The sequence below is a fragment of the Equus caballus genome, chromosome 13, assembly GCF_041296265.1.
Source record: "Equus caballus isolate H_3958 breed thoroughbred chromosome 13, TB-T2T, whole genome shotgun sequence".
Taxonomy (NCBI): Eukaryota; Metazoa; Chordata; class Mammalia; order Perissodactyla; family Equidae; genus Equus; species Equus caballus.
The window spans coordinates 50652963-50675349 of NC_091696.1; the positions used below are offsets into that span (position 1 = coordinate 50652963).

Sequence of the window (22387 nt, forward strand, 5' to 3'; positions counted from 1 at the left end):
CCCTGCTGGGTCCCTTATAGTCACCAAGCGCAGGTGGGCGGAGGAGAGGCCAGTCGTTTGTGCACAGGCCAAGCAGACAGCTATGACTGAGGGAAGTGTAGGACAAGACGGGACTCACTGGCAGAGACAATGAGTAAATTGGGACCTGGGTCTTCTCAGGGATCAGGCAGAAGCCCAGCTGTCAACCCTGAGGGACGGGGTCTGAGCAACACCAACACCAGGAAGCACTAGTCCTTAGCTGTGCCCTGCCCCACAGATGAAGCTCCGGAGGACACATGGGGGTGGGGAAGCTCTGTAGCAGGGAGGTGTCTGTGGTCCCCTAATCATCCCTGTGGCCTTGCCCTGCCCACTATAGGTCAGACCTTCTGCAGACTGACCAACCTCTGGCCTTTGGAACCCCCAACGTGATCCAAGCCCCTCTCCCAGTCCCACCCTCAGTCTTTCCCTCTGTCATCTGGGCTCACAGGGCCTCCTGCCACTCTCACAGGAGGCTGTCTGCACTGGGCAGAGTCTACCTGATCAGCCCCCGTGGTGTGTGTGGCCACTGGACCTCACCCTGCTCAGAGGCCTGTGGTAGGTTCCACCCTGCAGGGGCGGCATCTGGGGCTGCATGCAGGGCCTGTCCACACAGGTGGCCAGGTAGCTGCCGCATCGGGGGAGACCTCTCATCAACCTCTCACTCTGGCGCTGAGAGGTCATGGGAATGGGGTGGTTCCTGGTCCCCCTGTTGGGGTCTCCTCCCCTGTCCTTGTGGGGACACGGTGTCCAAAGGTGAAGGCCAGGTTGGGGAGGGATGTATTATCTGAGTGCGGCCTAAGTAGAGATGCCAGATAAAATACAAGACATCCCATTAAATTTGAATTTTTGAGTTCTTTTTAAAAGTATTATATGGGATATACTTATATTAAGAGAATTATTTGTTGTATAACTGAAATTCAAATTTCACTGAGTGTTCTGTATCTCAATTTGCTAAATCTGGTAACCCTGTGCCCGAGGTCAGCGGGGCAAGAAAGATGGATGTCTGATCAGGAAGGAGAGTTGACCCTCAACACTGAGAGGCTAATGGGACTGGAGAGATGGGGGCGCTTGCCCCTCCCCACCCCGCGCCACCTCCCCAGGCAACACAGGCCCTGCCTCTTCCTCCCCTTGTCACTTTCCCACCCTCTCTCTGGTCCAGTGGTTCTCAACTCTGGTTGCTCATTAGAATCACCTGGGTAACTTTTAAAAAAATATATCCATGTCAGGGCCCTACCCCAAACCAACTAAGTCTCTGGGCGGTCAGGCTGAGCAGTGGCTTTTTAAAAATAGTGCTCCACAGGGTGACCATAGGATCCAGCAATTCCACTTCTGGTTACATATACCCAAAAGAATTGAAAACGGGGACTCGAGGAGCACCTGACCCTCAGGCATGGTGGTGGTGGTGGTGGGGGGGGGTCAGGGAATGCTCCTGGAAGAGTAGTACATGGAAGGATCCAGGAGATAAACCAAGAAACCTAGAAGAGAAGAAAGGGATCAAGACAGAGGGAATCCAGAGGGTTTCTATTTACAGTTTTGCTACTGCTGGGCAGTGTGAGCAAGATGGGCTCTCTGTTCCCTCCTTTGAATGCATCAGAAAAAAATGAAAGAAAGCAGGGACTCTAGCAGAGTCAATCAATGCTCATAGCAGCATTATTCACAAGACCAAAAAGGTAGAAACAACCTAAGTGTCCATTGATGGATAAATGAATAAACAAAATGTGGTCTATCCATAAAATGGAATATTATTCAGTAAAGGAGTGAAATTCTGATACATGTTACAACATAGATGAGCCTGGAAAACATTATGCTCAGTGAAAGAGGCCAGATGCAAAAGGACAAGTACTGCATGATTGCCCTTATGTAAGGTACCTAGAGGAGTCAAACTCACAGAGACAGAAAGTAGAACAGTGGGTGCCAGGGGCTGGGGGAGGGGCAATGAGGAGTTAGTGTTTAGTGAGCACAAAGTTTCCATTTGGGAGGATGAAAAAGTTCTGGAGATGTATGGTGGTGATGGCCACACAACGTTGTGAATGTACATAATGTGACTGAATCGGACACTTAAAAAATGGTTAAAATGGTAAATTTTGTTATGCATATTTGATCACAATATAAAATTTAAATTTAAAAAATAGTGCTCCAGGCAATGTCCTGCCAGAGCTGAGAAGCACTGAGCCTGGCCCTTCTTCAACGTGGTCCCCTCCTGCTCCTGGCCACCACCTCACCCCAGCAGCAGCGCAGTTTTCACCTGGTAGGTGCACCTGGACATCCAATGACAGGAGGCTGTGTCCAACCCTGGGCCATGCCCTGACGTCCCCCAGTCAAAGAGCAGGACAGAGGCCTTAGTGTCTTGGCCTCGTGCACTCAGAGGTCGCATGGCATTGCTTCATTTTGGTTTACATACATTAGAATGTTTAGATAGCTGCTAGTATAGTATAACTTTTTTAATTGAGGTATAACTTACACATAGTAAAGCGTGCTCAATGGAGTTTTATATATGTATACACCTGCGTGTACACCATCCAGATCAATATATAGAAGTTTCCAGCACCCTAGAAGGCTCCCTTATGCCCCTGTCTCCTCAGAACCACCCCCAAAGGTAACCACTGTTTTGACTTCTATTATTTCAGATTGGTTGGGCCTGACTTTAAACTCTCCATAAATAGAGTCACAAAGTATGTTCTCTTTGGTGTCAGACTTCTTTCCTTCAACATGTCTGTGAGAGTCAGCCATCCTGTTGAGTATGTCAGTAGTTTGTTCTTTTTCTTACTATGTAGGATTTAATTGTAGGAACAAACCAAAAAAAAAAATCCCATTCTATTGTTAATGGACATTAATTGTTTCCACTTTTTTGGACATTATGAAGAAAGCTGCTATGAACATACTGATACTGTGTTTTGGTAGACATAAACACTTGTTTCTGTTGGGTATATACCCAGGAGGAGAATTGCTGGGTCACAGAAATAGGCATATTTAGCCCATTACTACCAAACATTTCTCCAAAGTGATTTTTAAAAATTTTATTGAGGTTGGAGCTGGCCCAGTGGCGCAGCAGTTAAGTTCACACATTCCACTTTGGCGGCCTGGGGTTCGCTGGTTTGGATCCCAGGTGCAGACATGGTACCGCTTGGCAAGCCGTGCTGTGGTAGGCGTCCCACATATAAAGTAGAGGAAGATGGGCATGGATGTTAGCTCAGGGCCAGTCTTCCTCAGCAAAAAGAGAAGGATTGGCAGCAGATGTTAGCTCAGGGCTAAGCTTCCTCAAAAAAAATTTATTGAGGTCATAATAGTTTATAACTGTGATATTTCAGTTGTACATTATTATTTGTCAGTCACCATATAAATGTGCTCCTTTACCCCTTACACCCATCCTGCCAACTCCCTTCCCCTCTGGTAACCACTAATCTGTTCTCTTTGTCCAGGTGTTAGTTTATCTTCCACATATGAGTGAAATCATATGGTGTTTGTCTTTCTCTGTTTGGCTTATTTCACTTAACATAATACCCTCGAGGTTCATCCATGTTGTTGCAATGGGATGATTTTGGTTTTTTATGGCTAAGTAGTATTCCATCATATATATATACCACATTTCTTTATCCAATCATCAGTTGATGGGCACTTAGGTTGCTTCCACATCTTGACTATTGCAAAGAATACTGCAATAAACATGGGCGTGCATAAGTCTCTTTGAATTGTTGATTTCAAGTTCTTTGGATGAATACCCCAGTAGTGGGATAGCTGGGTCGTATGGTATTTCTATTTTTAATTTTTTAAAAAATCTCCATACTGTTTTCTATAGTGGCTGCACCAGTTTGCATTCCCACCAGCAGTTTATGAGGGTTCCCTTCTCTCCACACTCTCTCCAACATTTGCTATTTTTCGTCTTGGTGATTATAGCTATTCTAACAGGTGTGAGGTGATATCTAAGTGAAGTTTTGATTTGCATTTCCCTGATGATTAGTGATGTTGAACATCTGTTCATGTGCCATTTGTCCATCTGTATATCATCCTTGGAAAATGTCTCTTCATAGCCTCTGCCCATTTTTTGATTGAGTCGTTTGCTTTTTTGTTGCTCAGTTGTGAGTTTTTTATATATTATGCAGATAAACCCCTTGTCAGATATATGATTTGCAAATATTTTCTCCCAGTTGGTGAGTTGTCTTTTCGTTTTGCTCCTGGTTTCCTTTGCTGTGCAGAAGCTGTTTAGTCTGATGAAGTCCCATTTGTTTTTTTTCTTTTGTTTCCCTTGCCTGAGTAGACACGGTATTTGAAAAGATCCTTCTAAGACTGATGTCAAAGAGTGTACTGCCTATATTTTCTTCTAGGAGTTTTATGATTTAACGTCTTACCTTCAAGTCTTTGATTCATTTTGAGTTAATTTTTGTGTATGGTGAAAGATAATGGTCTACTTTCATTCTCCTGCATGTGGCTGTCCAGTTTTCCCAACACCATCTTTGAAGAGACTTAACTTTCTCCATTGTATGTTCTTAGCTCCTTTGAAGAAGATTAGCTGTCCGTAGATGTGTGGTTTTATTTCTGGGCTTTCATTCTGTTCCATTGATCTGTGTGTCTATTTTTGTACCAGTATCATGCTGTTTTGATTACTATAGCTTTGTATTATATATATATATATATTTTTTAAAGATTTTATTTTTTTCCTTTTTCTCCCCAAAGCCCCCCAGAACATAGTTGTATATTCTTCGTTGTGGGTCCTTCTAGTTGTAGCATGTGGGACGCTGCCTCAGCATGGTTTGATGAGCAGTGCCATGTCCGCGCCGAGGATTCGAACCAAGAAAACACTGGGCCGCCTGCAGCAAAGCACGAAAACTTAACCACTCGGCCATGGCGCCAGCCCCTTTTCTCAAGGCTCTTTATGCCCTTTCCTTTTCTTTCGGGTATGAGGGCCTTCTTGATAATTTCTTGTAGGGGGTGTCTTGTGGCAACGAACTCCCTCAGCTTTTATTTATCTGGTAAAGTTTTTATTTCTCCATCATATCTGAAGGATATTTTCACTGGATAGAGTATTCTTGGTTGAAAGTTTTGTTCTTTCAGAATTTTGAATATATCTTTCCACTCTCTCCTGGCCTGCAAGCTTTCTGCTGAGAAATCCACTGAAAGCCTGATGGGGTTCCTTTGTAAATTATTTTCTTCTGCCTTGTTGCCCTTAATATGTTTTCTTTGTGATTGACTTTTGCCAGTTTTACTACTATCTGCCTTGGAGAAGGTCTTTTACATTGATGTAATTAGGAGTTCTATTAGCTTCTTTTACTTGTAATTCCAGCTCCTTCTCTAGGTTTGGGAAGTTGTCAGCTATTATTTCTCTGAACAAGCTCTCTGTTCCTTTCTCCCTCTATTCTCCCTCTGAAATATCTATAATCGTTATGTTGCATGTCCTAATTGAGACAGATATTTCTCAGGGAACTTCTCCATTTCTTTTTAGCCTTCGTTCTCTCTCCTCCTCCATCTGAAGCATTTCTATATTTCTGTCCTCCAAATTGCTAATTCTGTCCTCCATAATATCAGCTCTGTTATTCAAGGACTCCAGACTTTTCTTTATTTCGTTCACTGTGTTTTTCATCTCCAATATTCCTGATTTGTTTTTCTTCATAGTTTCAATCTCTTTGATGAAGTCCCTGTATTCATTAATTTTATTCCTGATTTCATTGAACTATCTCCCTAAATTTTCTTGTAACTCGTTGAGTTTTTTTTATGATAGCTATTTTTAATTCTTTCTCATTTAGATGGTAAATTTCTGTGCCTTCATGGTTGACTTCTGGGTGCCTGTCATTTTCCTTCTGGTATGGAGTATTAATCTACCTCCTCATATTATTTGTTGGGGTGGATTTTTCCTTCACATATTGGTGGTATTTGGTCGCAGATTCTACCTGCTGCCACTGTGAGGGGGCAGGAGCTGTGTATTCTGAGCCCACTGCAATCTCTGGCATCTGCACCTGTCCTTTGAAATCTATGCTGACAGGGCCTGTCTGTGATTGTCTGCTCACTGCTGCTGCTTTACTAACGTATGTGCAGGCACTCTGGCAGGGGTCCCTTGCTATGGCCAACCTCCTCTGTGTGGAGCTTTCCCATGGCTGGGAGGCAATTTGGAGAGTGAAGGCATTCCCACAGAGAGCTGCACCTCCCCTCTTCCTCTGAGAGCCACCTGCAGTCTGGTGCCCTAGGTCACTGCCAGAGAGGGAGAGGTGATCCCCTCACCTCTTTCTACTTCCTCTCAGTGGACCAGCACCTCCACCTTCAGATGTATGACTCTGTGGGTCTCTCAGACATCTCTTCTGTTGTGTGAATGTCCTCTGTTGGCTTATGAATGTCCTTTTTGTTGTATCTTAGAGGGGAGAGTCTAAGGGAAGAGCTCACTCTGCCATGATGCTGACATCACTCCTCCCAAAGTGATCTTAATTTGCATTTCTCTAATGACTAATGATATTCTCTTTTGTGATGTGTCTTAAATTTTTTGGCTTTTTAATTGAGCCGTCAGTTTCTTACTGATTTTTTACATGTTTGGGACATCATCTCCTAGTCAGTGGTTTGCTTTTTCACTCTTTAACACTATCTTCTAATGAACAGACATTCTTAATTTAATTAATTAATTAATTAATTAATTATTTTTTTGAGGAAGATTAGCCCTGAGCCAACATCTGCCAATTCTCCTCTTTTTGCTGAGGAAGACTGGCCCTGAGCTAACATCCATGCCCATCTTCCTCTACTTTACATGTGGGACGCCTACCACAGCATGGCTTGCCACGTGGTGCCATGTCCACACCTGGGACCCAAACCAGTGAACCCCGGGCTGCCGAAGCAGAACATGTGCAGTTAACCACTGCACCACTGGGCCAGCCCCCAGACATTCTTAATTTTAATGAATCCCAATATGGCATTCTTTTTTTTCATGGTAAGTGCTTTCTGTGTTCTGTTTAGCCTTTACCTAGCCCAAGTTCATAAGGATATTCTCCTGTATTTTTCCTAAAGGCTTGATTGTGTTAGCATTCGCATGTAGATCTATGATCCAGCTTGAATTAATTTTTGTGTATGGTGTGAGGTAGGGGTCAAGGCTCATTATTCCCATATGAATATCTCATTAGCCAGCACAATTTAATGCAAAGCCTATTCTTTCCCCACTGAATTGCAGTGGAGCTCTTGTTGTAAATCAGGTGACCATATGTGTGTGGATCTGTTTCTGGACCCTCTGTTCTATTGCATTGGTCTATTCGTCTGCCCTTGTACCAATACGTATAGCTCTGTACTAAGTCTTGAGTAGTGTAAGTCCTCCAGCTTTGTTCTTCTTTTTCAAAATTATTTTGGCTATTCAGGGCCTTTTGCATTTACATAAATGTTTTAGAATTGGCTTGCCAATTTCCACCCTCCCCTTTCCCCCAAAAAAAAATCCTGTTGGAATTTTGATTGGGATGTCACTCAATCTATAGATCAATTTGGGGAGAACTGACATTTTAATAATATTGAGTCTTCCAATGCATAAACATGGTAAGTCCCTCCTTTAGGTTTTCTTTAATTTCTCTTAGTAATGTTTTACAGTTTTCAGTGTAGAGGTCTTGCAAATATTTTGCTAGGTTTATTCCTAGATATTTGACTTTTTAAATGGTATTTTAAAGTTTTATTTTTGATTTGATTGTTGCTAGTAAGTAGAAATATAAATGATCTTTTTATGTATTGATCTTGCGTCCAGAAACCTTGCTGAGTTCACCTATTAGTTCTAATAGTTCAATTGTAGATTTTCAATGTATACAATCATGTTAACTGTGAATAGTGATAGTTTTATTTTTTCCTTTTCCAATCTTGATACCTTTTATTTCTTTCATTTGCCCTATTCCACTAGAAACTATTTTTTTCTAAAAAAAAAAAAAAAAAGCACCCAAACCATCAACCAGAAGAGATTACCCCTGGGGAATGGAAGTTAGGTATATACTTTACCTACTTTTGTATTATTTAAATGTTTTTAATGAGCATGTATTACTTTTGTAATTCTGTAAGCAATCTATTTAAATGAGAGGGGAAGCAATATGTTTTCAGCAAAATCTAAGCAATTGAAATTCACAAAATAAGAAACAATTCCTTAATCCCACTATCATATATTTCCAGCTTTTCTATAACCAGACAAAAATAGTATCCTATAAAAAACAAAAAAGCTATCCTATCATAATTCTCCTCTGTATCTTGATTTTTTTCCCACATAAAAATACATTGTAAAACATCCAGGAAGCTCAACAAACTCCAAGTAAGATTAACTCAAAGAGACCCACACGAAGACACATTATAATCAAACTTTCAAAAGAAAAAGACAAAAACAGAATCTTGAAATCAGCAAGAGAGAAGCAAATAATCACATATAAGGGATCCTCAATAAGATTATCAGCAGATTTCTCATCAGCAACTTTGGATGTCAGAAAACAGTAGGCTGATATATTCAAAGTTCTCAAAGAAAAAAAACTCAGAGTCCTATATCATGCAAAACTGTCCTTTAAAAGTAAGGTAGAAATTAAGACATTCCCAGATAAACAAAAGCTGAGGGAATTTGTGACCCCTTGACCTGCCCTGCAAGAAATGCTTATGGGAGTCCTGCAGGGTGAAATGAAAGGACACTAGACAATAGTAACTCAAAGCCCTATGGAGAAATAAATATCTCAATAAAGGTAAATACATAGGCAATTAAAAACACTAGCATTACTGTAACAATGCTTTGTAACTGCACTTTTTTTTTTTCTCCATGGTTTAAGAGATTAATACATTTAAAGGGAAAATAATTATTAGTGTATAAGTTAATATTACTGTAACTTTGGTTTATAACTCCAAATATTATTTTCTACATAACTTAGGAGACTAACGACTTAAAAAAATTATAAGTTTATATTTTGGGGCACACAGTCTATAAAGATGTAAAACTGTGACATCAACAACCAAAAGAGATGAGGACAGAGCCGTAAAGGAACAAAGCTTTTGCATGTTATTGAAGTTAAGCTGATATAAATTCAAATTAGAGTTATAACTTTAGGATGTTAAATGTAATCCCATGGTAACCACAAGGAAAACTGCTATAATATATATACAAAAGGAAATGAGAAAGGAATTTAAACATTTCACTACAAAAAATCAACTAAACACAAAAGAAGATAGTAACACAAAATGAGAAAAAAAGCTACAAAGCATAAAGACAACAAATAGCTCAATGATGGAAGGAAGTCCCTCCTTATCAGTAATTACTTTAAATGTAAATGAATTAAACTCTCCAATCAAAAGACAGAGATTGGCAGAATGGATAAAAATACATGATCCAAATATATGCTGTCTACAACAGATTCACTTGAAATCCAAAGACACAAATAGTTTGAAAGTAAAAGGTTGGAAAAAGTTGAAAGCTGAAAATAGTAACCAAAAGAGAGCAGGGGTGGCAATACTGATATCAGATGAAATAGACTTTAAATTAAAAAAAGTTTACAAGATAGAAAGAAGGACATTATATATTAATAAAAGGTTCAAAAACAGCAAGAATACATAATGATTATAAACATTATGCACCTATTGACAGAACTTCAAAATATATGAAGCAAAAACTGACAGAATTGAAGGGAGAAATAGACAGTTCTACAATAATGGGTGGAGACTTCAATACCCAGCTTACACTAATGGGTAGAACAAACATACAGAAGACAAATAAGGAAACAGAAGACTTAACACAATAAACCAACTAGATCTAACAGACACGCACAGAACACTCTACCCAACAATGACAGAATGTGCATTCTTCTCAAGAGCACACAGAACATTTTCCAGGATAGAGCATATGTTAGGCCACAAATTCAGTCAATATATTTTAAAAGATAGCTGTCATACAAAGTATCTTCTCCAACCACAACCAGATGAAGTTAGAAATCAATAACAAAAGGAAAACTGGAAGATTGTGGAAATTAAACAACACACTTTAAAATAACTAACACATTAAAGAATAAATCACAAGGGAAATTAGAAAATACTCACAGATGAATGAAAATGAAAACACAACGTAACAAACTTATGGGACACAGTGAAAGCAGTGCTAAGGGGGAGATTGATAGCTATAAACACATTAAAAAACAAATAAACAACCTCACTTTACAACTTAAGGAACTAGAAAAATAAGAACAAACTAAACCCAAAGCTAGCAGAGAGAAGGAAATAATAAAGATTAGAGACAAACAAACTAGAGAATAGAAAAACAATAGAGAATAATCAAAGACACCAAAAGTTGGTTCTTCAAAAAGATCAACAAAATTGACAAATCTTTACCTAGATGGACTAAGAAAAAAGAGAGAAGACTCAGATTACTAAAATCAGAAAGGAAAGCGGGAAAGTTACTACCCATTCTACAGAAATAAAAAGGAATATAAGAATGTACTATGAACAACTGTACGCCAACAAATTGAACAACCTAGTTGAAATGGACAAATTCATAGAAACACAAGACCTACCAAAACTAAATCACAAAGAAATAGAAAATCTGAATAGATCTATAACTAGTAAGGAGACCTATAAGTAAGGAGTAATCAGTAATCAAAAATCTCCCAACAAAGAAAAGCCCTGGACCTGGTGACTTCACTGGTGAATTCTACCAATCATTTAAAGAAGTAATACCAGTCCTTCTCAAACTTTTCCAAAAAATCTGATGAGAAGGGAACACTTTCTAACTCATTCTGTGAGGCCAGCATTACCCTGATACCAAAGCCAAAGACAATACAAGAAAAGAAAACTGCAGACCAACATACCTTATGAATATTGATACAAAAATCCTCCACAGAAACCAAGTGGAACTAATTCCTGGAATGCAAGGATGGTTCAACACAGGAAAATTGATCGATGTAATATGCCACATCAACAGAATAAAAGGAAAAAATTATCACTTCAATTGATGCATAAAAAGCACTTGACAAAATTAAACTCCCTTTCATGATAAAAACGCTCAACAAACTGGGAATAGGAGGAATCTACCTTCACATAATAAAAGCCATATATGAAAAACCCACAGCAATAATCATACTCAATGGTGAAAGATGGAACTCATTTCCTCTAGGATGAGGCACAAGGTAAAGATGCCTGCTTTCACCACTTCTGTTCAACATAGTACAGTCATCCCCCCATATCCACGAGTTTTGCATCTGCAGATTCAACCACCCATGGATTGAAAGGCCTTTGATGGTTGCGCCTGCACTGAACACGTACAGACTTTTTTTTTGCTGTCCTTATTCCCTAAACCTAGTTAGGTTGGGTTGGACATCACCTACCTAAAATTCATTGCACTCAAGTCTCCAACATCACTATGAACTGAATGGCTGAAAAATGCTATTTTACTTGTCGCTAAGCTGCTTTTAGCATTTTCTATGTGAAAAGGTTCGGCCTGAGTTAAAATGCCCAGGAACCCCAAGGCAAATCCAAGGTCAGGGAGTGTGTTGAATCCTTGGGGCTGTAGCCAGTGAACCCCTCTTAAGAGAGTAACATTGAAACCCAGAGAACCGCAGGGCTGGAAGGCATGGGTTGCACCCATTTCAGTGAGCTGCTGCCAGCAGAAGTAGTAGGTATGACCTCTACCCAGCTCCATGTCCTGTTTTCTCTCTTAGACCCATGGACAAAGGATGGCCCACCCTCACTGCCTGAGTTCCTGGGGCCCTGCTGCAAGGGCTGCCGTGAGCTGGACATCTTGCCTCTGCAGGTGATGAGAGAAGGGGGACTGGGGTGGGCTTGGGTTCCTCAAGTGTCCGCCTTGGTTTAGGCAGGGGGACACAGAGGGGGGCGGTCAGCCTTGACAACGGGAGCCACTCAAGTCCCGGAGAGGAAAAGGAATGAGATGGGACTGGGGCATGGCTTTGCCTCTTAGCATCACTGTCCCTAGCAGAAAACAGTGCTGCCTGGGGGTCAGGAGACCCCAGGAAAACAGAGTAAGAAAAGCAGCTGTGCAACTGCTCTGAGAACCTGCTTTCCCATCTTTTTCAACCCTACCTTCCTCCTTCCCTTCCTCTCTTTTCCCTCCCTCCCTCCCTCCTTCCTTTTTTAATTAATAGAACTTTAGTTTTCAGAGCAGTTTTAGGTCACAGAAGAATGGAGCGGAAAGTACAGAGATTTCCACATACCCCCTTCCCCCACTACCCGTGCGCATCTTCCCCAGCTATGAACATCCCCCACCAGAGTGGCACATTGTTATAACCGATGAACCTACACTGACATGTCCTTATCACCCAGGGCCCAGAGTTTACACTAGGGTTCACTCTTGGTGTTATACATTCTGTGGGTTTGGACAAATGTATAAAGACATGTATCCACCACTGTGGTATCATACAGAGTAGTTTCACTGCCCTAAATCCTCTGTGCTCTGCCAACTCATCCCTCCCTCTTTGCCCCAAACCCCTGGCAACCACTGATCTTTGTACTGTCGCCATAGTTTTGCCTTTTCCGTCATGTTATAGAGTTAGAATCATACAGCTTGCAGCCTTTCTAGACTGGCTTCTTTCATTCTCCCTTTCTTGTGAGTGGACCCGCTCATAACCTCATCACCATTTCCAGGTTACAAATGAGGACACCATGGCACAGAGAGCTCAGGCGGCCTGCCCAGTGTCACAAAGCCTGTAAGTGGAAGAGCTCAGGTTCAAGTCCAGGGCCCTGGCTCTTATCCATTTGGCCCCCTGAATCTGAGTGGTGCTACTGGCATCAGGAACTACTCTCACCATCCAGGAACAAACAGCCCTTCCAGCTCCTTCCTAGAGGCCAAACTGAGGGCCACCCAAAGTCTGGGGAAGGAGAAAGGGTGGGTCCCTTCCCGTCCCTGGAGGTCCGCTCACTTGTCCCAGGCCACTGGGTGGGACACAGCAGGCGGCAGGTTCAGGCTCTCTCTTCACAGCTCCTGGCGGCAATCCCAGACTCCATGAGGAAGCAGGAGGTGCGGACAGGTGGGGAGACTGGCCAGGGCCACAGTGCCAGCTCCCCAGCTGAGCAGGTGAAAGCCCTCGTGGACCTGCTGGCCGGGAAGGGTGGTCAGGGCTCCCTGGCCCCACAGACCCCCGACAGAGCACTGGACTCCCCGCTGGGGCCCCACAGCAATGGTAGGTAGACAGAGGGGTATCCCTGGGCCCTCTTTCTACCTTCCCTTTCCTCGCCCTTCTTAGCCCTCCCCTCTGGCCTCTATCCTGCAGACTGGAGAATACAGAAGCACCGCGAGGCCCTGCTGAGCAGGGTAAGAGGCAGCCCGGAGCTGGGCAGCCCCTCGCCCAGGCTGTCCAGCCTCCTCCTGGTGGAGGGCCTGACGGACCTGCAGCTGAAGGAACATGACTTCACGCAGGTGGAGGCTACACGCGGGGGCTGGCGCTCCACCAAGACCATCGCCCTGGACAGGCTTTTCCTGCCTCTATCTCGGGTGTCCATCCCACCTCGGATCTCCATCACCATCGGGGTGGCCGGTGTGGGCAAGACCACCTTGGTGAGGGACTTTGTCTGCCTCTGGGCCCGGGGGCAGGTCGGTAAGGACTTCTCACTGGTGCTGCCTTTGAGCTTCCGGGATCTCAACCCCCATGAGAAGCTGTCTGCAGACAGACTTGTCCGCTCTGTCTTCCCTCATATTGGGGAGCTTGGCCTGGCAGGAGCAACCAGGGTCCTCCTGATCCTGGACGGCCTGGATGAATGTAAGACGCCTCTGGACTTCTCCAACACCGTGGCCTGCACTGATCCCAAGAAGGAGATCCAGGTGGACCACTTGATCACCAACATCATCAGGGGCAATCTCTTCCCAGAAGTTTCTGTCTGGGTCACCTCCCGCCCCAGTGCGGCTGGCCAGATTCCTGGGGGCCTAGTGGACCGGATGACTGAGATCCGGGGTTTTAACGACGAGGAAATTCAAGTGTGTTTGGAGCAGCTGTTCCCCGAGGACCAGGTCCTCTTGGGCTGGGTCCTGAGCCAGGTGCAGGCCGACAGGGCCCTCTACCTGATGTGTACCATCCCAGCCTTCTGCCGGCTCACAGGTTTGGCGCTGGGCCACTTATGCCGCAACAAGCCAGAGCCCCAGGACACAGAACTGTGGCCTCCAAGGACCCTGTGTGAGCTCTACTCTTGGTACTTCAGGATGGCTCTTGGTGGGGAGGGGCAGGAGAAGGGTAAGGCGAGCCCTCGCATCGAGCAGCTGGCCCATGGCGGCCGCAAGATGGTGGGGACACTAGGCCGGCTGGCCTTCCATGGGCTGGTCAAGAAGAAGTACGTGTTCTATGAGCCAGACCTGAAGGCGTTTGGCGTGGACCTGGCTCTGCTGCAGAGCGCCCTGTGCAGCTGCTTCCTGCAGCGGGAGGAGAGCTTGGCCTCCTCGGCAGCCTACTGCTTCACCCACCTGTCCCTGCAGGAGTTCGTGGCGGCCACATACTACTATAGCGCCTCCAAGAAGGCCATCTTCGACCTCTTCACCGAGGGTGGCGTGTCCTGGCCTCGGCTCGGCTTCCTCACGCATTTCAGAGGCGCGGCCCAGCGTGCCATGCAGGCTGAGGACGGACGGCTGGACGTGTTCCTGCGCTTCCTCTCGGGCCTCTTGTCTCCAAGGGTCAATGCCCTGCTGGCCGGCTCCCTGCTGGCCCAGGGTGAGCACCAGGGCTACCGGGCCCAGGTGGCCGAGCTCCTCCAGGGCTGCCTGCGCCATGACACAGCGGTCTGCGCCCGGGCGATCAATGTCCTGCACTGCCTGCATGAGCTGCAGCACACGGAGCTGGCCCGTGGCGTGGAGGAGGCCCTGGAGAGCGGAGGTCTGGCCAGGCTGACTGGCCCCCATCACCGTACCGCCCTGGCCTACCTCTTGCAGGTGTCGGACACTTGCGCCCAGGAGGTCAACCTGTCCCTACACCTCAGCCAAGGCGTCCTGCAAAGTCTGCTGCCCCAGCTGCTCTACTGCCGGAGCCTGAGGTGGGCACCCGGGTAGGGGCGCAGGGTGTGTGGGCAGAAGAGAGAGCGGAGGACCTGAAGCTTCCTCCCCTCCACCATGCCCCTCTGGATCAGGGTTCTGCAGCTGCCATAACAAAGGACCACAGCTGAGTGGCTTAAAACAACAGAAACTTATTCGCTCACAGTTCTGGAGGGGTTGGCAGGGCTGTGCCCCCTCTGAAGCCTGTAGGGGAGAATCTTTCCTGCCTCTCTAGCTTGTGGTGTTTGCCGGCAGTCCTTGGTTTGTAGACGCATCACTCCAATCTCTGCCTCTGCCGTCACAAGGCCACCTTCTCCTGTGCCCCTGTCTCTTGTAAGGACACCAGTCATATTGGATTACAGGCCCACCCTACTCCAATATGACCTCACCTTAACTAATTACATCTGCAACAACCCTATTTCCAAACAAGATTGCATACTTGAGGCACCAGTGGGTTAAAATGCCAACGTATCTTTTTGGGGGATACAATTCAACCTACAACACTCCGTAAACATCCCAGTGCTGATAGGAACCACATACACTCACTCCACCCTCAGTCCATCCTCTGCCCACTGCTCTGGACCTTGGCAGTGAGAGTGAGGAGGGAAAGTTATAGGACCAGGGCCATTCAGGACCTGAGAGCAGCTTCCACATACTCAGAAGGAGGAGGTAGCAACCAGTGTCCCACAGATGCACATGGCATGCGGGGCTGCTGGGAAGACACCTGTCTGGATAGGAATCCCAGGGCTCACACCACTAAGCCTCCCAGTTCACCCTTGTAGGAAAACTCTGAGCATGGAGGGTGTGCTGGCACAGGTCTCTGAGCCACATAGAGGGGGCTGCATTGATGGAGAAGAGGGAGAGGGAAAGGATCTCAGCCTGGGTATCTTCACTGCCCCGATGCCAGCCCTTTGCCAGGGGCCTCATCCCACCTGCCTGTGGGTGGTGGTACCACTCACTATGGCTGTTCCTCCTGACCAGGCTGGACACCAACCAGTTCCAGGACCCCGTGATGGAGCTGCTGGGCAGTGTGCTGAGTGGGAAGGACTGTCGCATTCAGAGGATCAGGTAACGCTGACCCAGGAAACCCTGCCCAGGGTGCCTACCTGTCTCTCAGGGTCTGGGGCTCCTTTCCTATCCTCTCTGCTCAGTTAGCCAGTGGTACTTTCAAGGAGAGGTATCTTTGAAACTTGTGGCTCAGGATGCAGGCTGCTAGTTTCTGTCCATTCTGGAAAGTTCCAGAGGCTCAGGTACCTCCTGTAAGACAAGGGAAAAGATATGATGAGGGTCAGATGAGGGAGATGGAAGCATTTCTCCATGTACCATATGTGCTGATGTGGTGCCAGGTCAAATTTTCTCTAAGCTCTCAAAGTTTGCTCTCAAACAGTATTCTGGACACAGGATTGCATCTTTAAATAAAATGTAATTTTTTAAATTAAGAAAATTAATTAAAATTTAAAACAATTTAAAAAATTTTAAATTTGAACATCTCATCTTTAATGTTTAATTAGATGAAAGTTTCTATGCTGGCTGCCAAACGTATCTATGTGCTTATGAAATCTCTCCAGTAGTAATATTTCTGAGTCTAAGTAACACCCTGGTTTGTAGCTGAGTCGATGTGATGACCTGAAGGTGGGTTTCAGAGAACTAGGGAGGGGAATTTGGAAAATAGGACCCAGAGAGTAATTTTTCATCCTCACACAAACTTCCAAGTTCTGAAATAATCTTTATCCAAGGAAACAAAAGTGTAGAATGAGTCAGGAGCAAAACTAAGTCATCGAGGACAGTAGTTACAATAGTGGGCTCCGTGTGACCTTATACAGTCACCTCTGTGCCTAAGGAGGGTAAAAATGGGGTTTAAAAGGTATCTGTGACCCCTGTGAGTTCAGGAGTCCCCATGACCACCCTCAAGTTCAGTGGACTCACAGAACTCAGAAAAGCCATTAGATCCACAGTTCACTACATTGAAACAATACAGGTTAAAATCTGCAAAGGGAAAAGGTGCCTGGGGCAGGGTCCCGAAGAGACCAGGCCTGAGCTTCCAGCTGTCCCCTCCCAGTAGAGTCATGCTCCCAGCGATGACGTGTGACAACACACACGAAGCAATCCAACCAGAGAAGTTCACCTGAGTGAGGGGTCCGGAGTTTTTACTGGGGATCCGTCATGAAGACATACCTGACCTCCCACATAGCTGACCTTAGTCTCCAGCCCCTCCAGAGGTCAAGCTGTCACTGCATGGCACAGGGCCCCACCATAAATCACACTGTGAGGTAAACCATCTAGCAAGGTCCAAGGCCTCCAGGTCAACAAGTCAATGTCAGGCAGGACGTTCCAAGGGCTTAGAGGTCACCTCTCAGGAGCCAGGGGCAAGGTTAATCCTTTACTACACACTACCTCTTAGAGCTTTTGTGAGGCTTCAGTGAGTTAATTCAGGGAAACTGCTTAGGACAGGCCAGCACAGAGGAAGTATCGGCTATTTATTGGCAAGATTACCTTTGTCTTGTTAGCCAGAGATACAAGTGTAATCCCCTCGAAAGAAATATGATAATGACAACTTCTCATTATTAATATCTTTTCCTTCATGGGAGCCCCCAACAAACAGTCAAGTTTCAGTGTTTTGCTTAAAGGAGTCTAGATAGTGCTCAGAAATTTTTATGAACCAAGCCAAAACTTTCTTCTGTGGCCATATGCCCTTCTTCACCTCTCTGCAGTTGGTCCTCAGTGCCACATCCCTGTTTGAAGTGTTCAAGACATCCGTCAGAAAACACACATGACTCATGAAATATTACTTATAAAATAATTATAGAAGTCCTGGTGGGGGAGGGTAAACAGAGGTGCCCTAGATTTTGAGAACATTTATATAGAAGGTGGTCTGGATGAATGGTCTTCAGACTTTTTTTAAGCAATAAAACCCTTTTTAAAAGTGATATATCATGGGACAGCCCTGGTGGCCTAATGGTTAAGTTTGGCATGCTCGGCTTCAGTGACCTGGGTTCAGTTCCTGGGTGAGGACCTATACCACTCATCAGTGGCCATGCTGTGGCGGCAGCTCACATCTGAAATAGAGGAAGATTGGCAACAGACGTTAGCTCAGAGTGACTCTTCCCCAGAAAAATAAAAATAAAGGCAAGTCTGTTTAAAAAAGTGATATATCAGGAAGAACCCCAATAAGTAAGACAGACAAAAGAGGGGAGCTGCTAGCAAGGAAAGAAGAGGGGGTAGGGGGCCCAGAGCCCAGGCACTTGGTTCCTCTTCAGCCTCCTGTTGGCTCCTGAAGCTTTTCTGAAGAACCCTAGGGGCCCTTGAAACATAGCTTGAAAAGCACTAGGGGTTCTCATTGTATCCTTTGGCTGCCCTATTGTTTTAAATGCATAAGAAACTGTCAAGAAACTCAACAGCTACCATTTCTGAAATTGGTATGAAGCAACACTAAGTTGATCCACTAGGATATTCCTGGAGTCATCCTTTCAAGGATATTTTTACTTTTTAATTTTACTTTTAAGTTAGTTCTGTAATAACTCTACCGTTTTCCTTTCTTGCGTTAGAGAAAGGGCCAAGAACAGTGATGTGCTGGGAGTATGAGTTTAGCACTAGTTCATGAGAGCGGATGGTTAAATTTTCCGGAATTTTTGCAAGCTGGAAGTGCTTGAAATTGGCCATGGTGGGAGTATTTACACCATGGAAATTGGCCAATGCAACAAATCAGGAATTTTGTGTTTTGTTTTTTTCCTGAGAGCCAGTTTTCTAGCACACCGACTGGCTGGGATGCATGTGGTAGACCTCTATAATTGTACATACTCTTTGCTGTGCTGTTCGTGTAGAAGATGTTGTGCTGAATTCTGGCCAAACTTTTCCCTGGGACCCTTTGCCAGCATGTAGGTCTGTCTGCCCTCTCTGGTCCGACTTTACCTAGCTTTTCTGGGCCTGGCATTCTGCTCCAGAGCTCACCTCATCTCCACCTGGGTCCAGGCCCTGACAATGCTGGGGTGGCCAGGGGTTTGGATCATGGGCATGGTGGTAAGAAAGAGGCGACAAGATTCGTATACCTGTAATAACCACTCTTCTCCCTCTCCTTGGGCAGTTTGGCTGAGAACCAGATCAGTAACAAGGGGGCCAAGGCTCTGGCCAGATCCCTCCTGGTCAACAGAAGTCTGACCACTCTGGAGTAAGTAGAACACCAGAGGCCAATCTTAAGCCATCTTGTGAAGTCCCCTCCTGTGAAATTACTGAGGTCCCATCCACGCTGCCTGATTCAGCCCATAGGTAGCCTTTGGGCATAATACCCATAGTTCACTCAGAGTAAGTTCCAAGGTCTTTGGGCCCCTGTAGACAGGACCCTAGACCATACTCTCCCCTGGGTGGGTTGGAAGGACAGCTGAGCAAGCAAAGTCATGGCTGCTCCTCAGTTGCTGGGACTCACCCAGTGAGTCACCAGAATTTATGCTCTGAACCTAGTGTTATCATTCTCCTCCTCTCCACACTTGGCCCAAGCCCACTAGTCCATCAGATCCTGCTTTCTGCTCCCCATCACATGGGACCATCTTGGGAATCTCCTTCATTGTTCAACTAAATAAGGATCTCTGCCCCAGTTCTGCCAAACCTGAAATCCTAACCCAGATACATTCCTTTCAAGGACCATAGATTTAAAGGTCAGTGTTAACTCCTGTTCCTCCTTCCGTCCCTGGGAATTGGTTAAGAGAATGGTTCTTTGTCTTCCTTCCACCAGCCTCCGCAGTAACTCCATCGGACCTCAAGGGGCCAAGGCGCTGGCAGATGCTCTGAAGATTAACCGCACTCTGGCCTCTCTGAGGTACGTGTCATCTGCTTCCTGTCCTGCTGCCCCCAAGAGAGGGCCGGGATAACCTTCTTCTTGGATGCCACCCACAGAGTGGGAGGCAATTCAAAATGGTGGGCATGAGATACCAGCTCCCATCTAATTAGATACGATGGGATCTTGTATCCTAAGAAAATTTCCAAACTCCAGCTCTTCCCTAGTCATTGTGCTTGTGTTTATGGCCTGAGCAGAGGATAGAGGAGAAGAGGGGAGGGGTATGTAGAGGTGGAAGGGCAAAATAATCTATGAGGAAAACCTCTTGTCCTCCATTGAGTGAGAAATTCCCAAGCCCATGGTATTAGAAAATTCCCCTGAGGTTTTTTCCAGGACATTAAAAAGCCCATTTGGGGCCACCCTGGTGGTGTAATGGTTAAGTTCACATGCTCCACTTCCACGGCCAGGGGTTCGCCAGTTCAGATCCTGGGCACAGACCTACATACCGCTTATCAAGCCCTGCTGTGGCAGGCATCCCACATATAACGTGGAGGAAGATGGGCACAGGTGTTAGCTCAGGGCCAATCCTTCCTCAGCAAAAAGAGGAAGATTGACAGCAAATATTAGCTCAGGGCTAATCTTCCTCAAAAAAAGAAAAAGCTCATCTTCCAGAAGGTTCTTATGGTTTGGAGTGGTTTGCCGTGCTCCTTTTAGGGGCCTGTGCTTGTATCCATTCTTAATTGAATGTGTACCATCATTTTGTTTTGGTTTTTTCACTTATTTACTTTTATTGAGGTGAAAGTCACATAAAATGTACCATTTTAAAGGATACAGCTCAATGGCATTTAGTACATTCACAATGGGGCAACCATCACCTCTATCTAGTTCCAAAATATTTTCGTCACCCTAAAGGGAGACTTTGTTCCCACAATCAGTCACTTCCCATTCTCCCTTCCCCAAGCCCCAGCAACCACCAATCTGCTTTCTATCTCTAAAGGTCAGTGTTAACTCCTGTTCCTCCTTCCCTCCCTGGGAACTGGATGAGAGAATGGTTCTTTCTCTTCCTTCCACCAGCCTCCGCAGTAACTCCATTGGCATATTCTGGATATTTCATACAAATGGAATCTACAATAAGGCCTTTTATGTCTGTCTTCTTTCTCTGAGCATGTTTTCAAGGTTCATCCACATTGTAGCACATAGTGCTTCATTCCATTTTATGGCTGAATTTGTTGTTGTTAGTGCTGTCAAGCAGATTCCAACTCTAGCAACCCTGTGTACAGCAGAGCAGAACCCTGTCCAGTCTTTTTGCATCATCCTCTCACCTTCCGGCGCTATATCAGATGATGCTCCACTGCTATTCATAGGGTTTTTCATGGCCAGTTGTTTTGGAAGTGGGTGGCTAGGTCCTTCCACCTAGTCTGTCTTAGTCTGGAAGCTCCACTGAAACCAGTCCACCACGGGTGACCCTGATGGTATTTGAAATATTGGTGGCATAGCTTTCAGCATCACAGCAACACTCAGCTGCCATAGTATGACAACTGACAGATGGCAGGATGGTCCCCTGATAGGGAAATTAATCCAGGATGCAGCAGTGAGAGTGTGAATCTTAACCCCTAGACCACCAGGGCTGGTTTTAAGGCTGAATAATATTCCGTTATATGGACAGACAGACCATAATTTGTTTATCCATTCATGAGTTGATAGACATTTGGGTTATTTCCACCTTTTGGCTGTGTGAATAATGCTGCTGTACACATTTGTGTACAATTATATGAGGACCTGTTTTCAATAATTTGGGTAGATACCTAGGAGTGGAATTTGCTGAGTCACGTGGGAACTCTATGTTTGACCTTCTGAGGAACTGTCAGACTGTTTTCCCCAGCAGCCACACCATTTTACATTTCCACCAGCAGCAGACGAGGGTTACAATTTCTCCACATCCTTGCCAACACTTGGGTGCTGTGGCTTTTAGCTGTTCTTAGGACTATTGATGACCTAGTTATCATTGTCCAGAGACTATGGGCACTTTGTCCCCAGTCAGCAGGCAGGCGCTGAGAGACCCAGAGGGAAACCTAAGGCCAGAGCATCAGCAAGAAGGGCTGATTACTCCCTAGTTCCCATGTGATGGGCAGTGAGAGCATGTAATGGTCAGAGCGCCTTCTCACCAAGGTCAGCTGCTGGCCCCTGCTTAGGCCTTGGTGACACTGTGGTGGGTGTTCAAGCCACCCTCGGGTGCTCCATCAGTAATGCGCCTCTTCCTTGCCTCCACAGCCTCCAGAGCAACACGATCAGGGATGATGGTGCCAGGTCCATAGCTGAGGCCTTGGGCACCAACCGGACCCTCTCCGTGCTGCAGTGAGTGCACAAGCTGCCTGGCAGAGAGCCTCCTCCCTCCTCTCCTCCTCCAAGGGCCTCTCTGCCTGTTTTCTGCAAGTAGGGATGGATGGGGCAAGGTGCACGGTTTTCTGACCCATCTGGATGGCCCCTGGAAAACTTGATGCCCATCGCTTTTCCAGAGAATGGGGTTGGGGAAATAATTAAAAATAAAGCCTCCTGCCAACTCAGAAAATCCTGTCCACGAATGTAGGAAAGGAGGAACAGCTCTATTATTTGAATAAACATTCAGCTAGACTGCAGTGCACCTTATAGGCAGTCCACCAATCAGAATGCGGAGACAA

General features: G+C 45.4%; 1 protein-coding gene across 4 annotated transcripts in view; it reads left to right on the top strand.

The window, feature by feature from the left end:
• Positions 1-22387, top strand: part of NLRC3 (NLR family CARD domain containing 3) — a 35147-nt gene that overhangs the window by 1732 nt on the left and 11028 nt on the right. For all 4 annotated transcript variants that reach the window (XM_001499267.6, XM_023616428.2, XM_005599014.4 and 1 more), the window contains exons 2-9: positions 11634-11725; positions 12574-12635; positions 12908-13109; positions 13200-14943; positions 15923-16009; positions 19023-19106; positions 19668-19751; positions 21981-22064. In XM_001499267.6, the coding sequence (XP_001499317.2) occupies positions 12932-13109; positions 13200-14943; positions 15923-16009; positions 19023-19106; positions 19668-19751; positions 21981-22064 (2261 nt within the window). In that variant the 5' untranslated portion in view covers positions 11634-11725; positions 12574-12635; positions 12908-12931. The remainder of the gene's footprint in view (positions 1-11633; positions 11726-12573; positions 12636-12907; positions 13110-13199; positions 14944-15922; positions 16010-19022; positions 19107-19667; positions 19752-21980; positions 22065-22387) is intronic.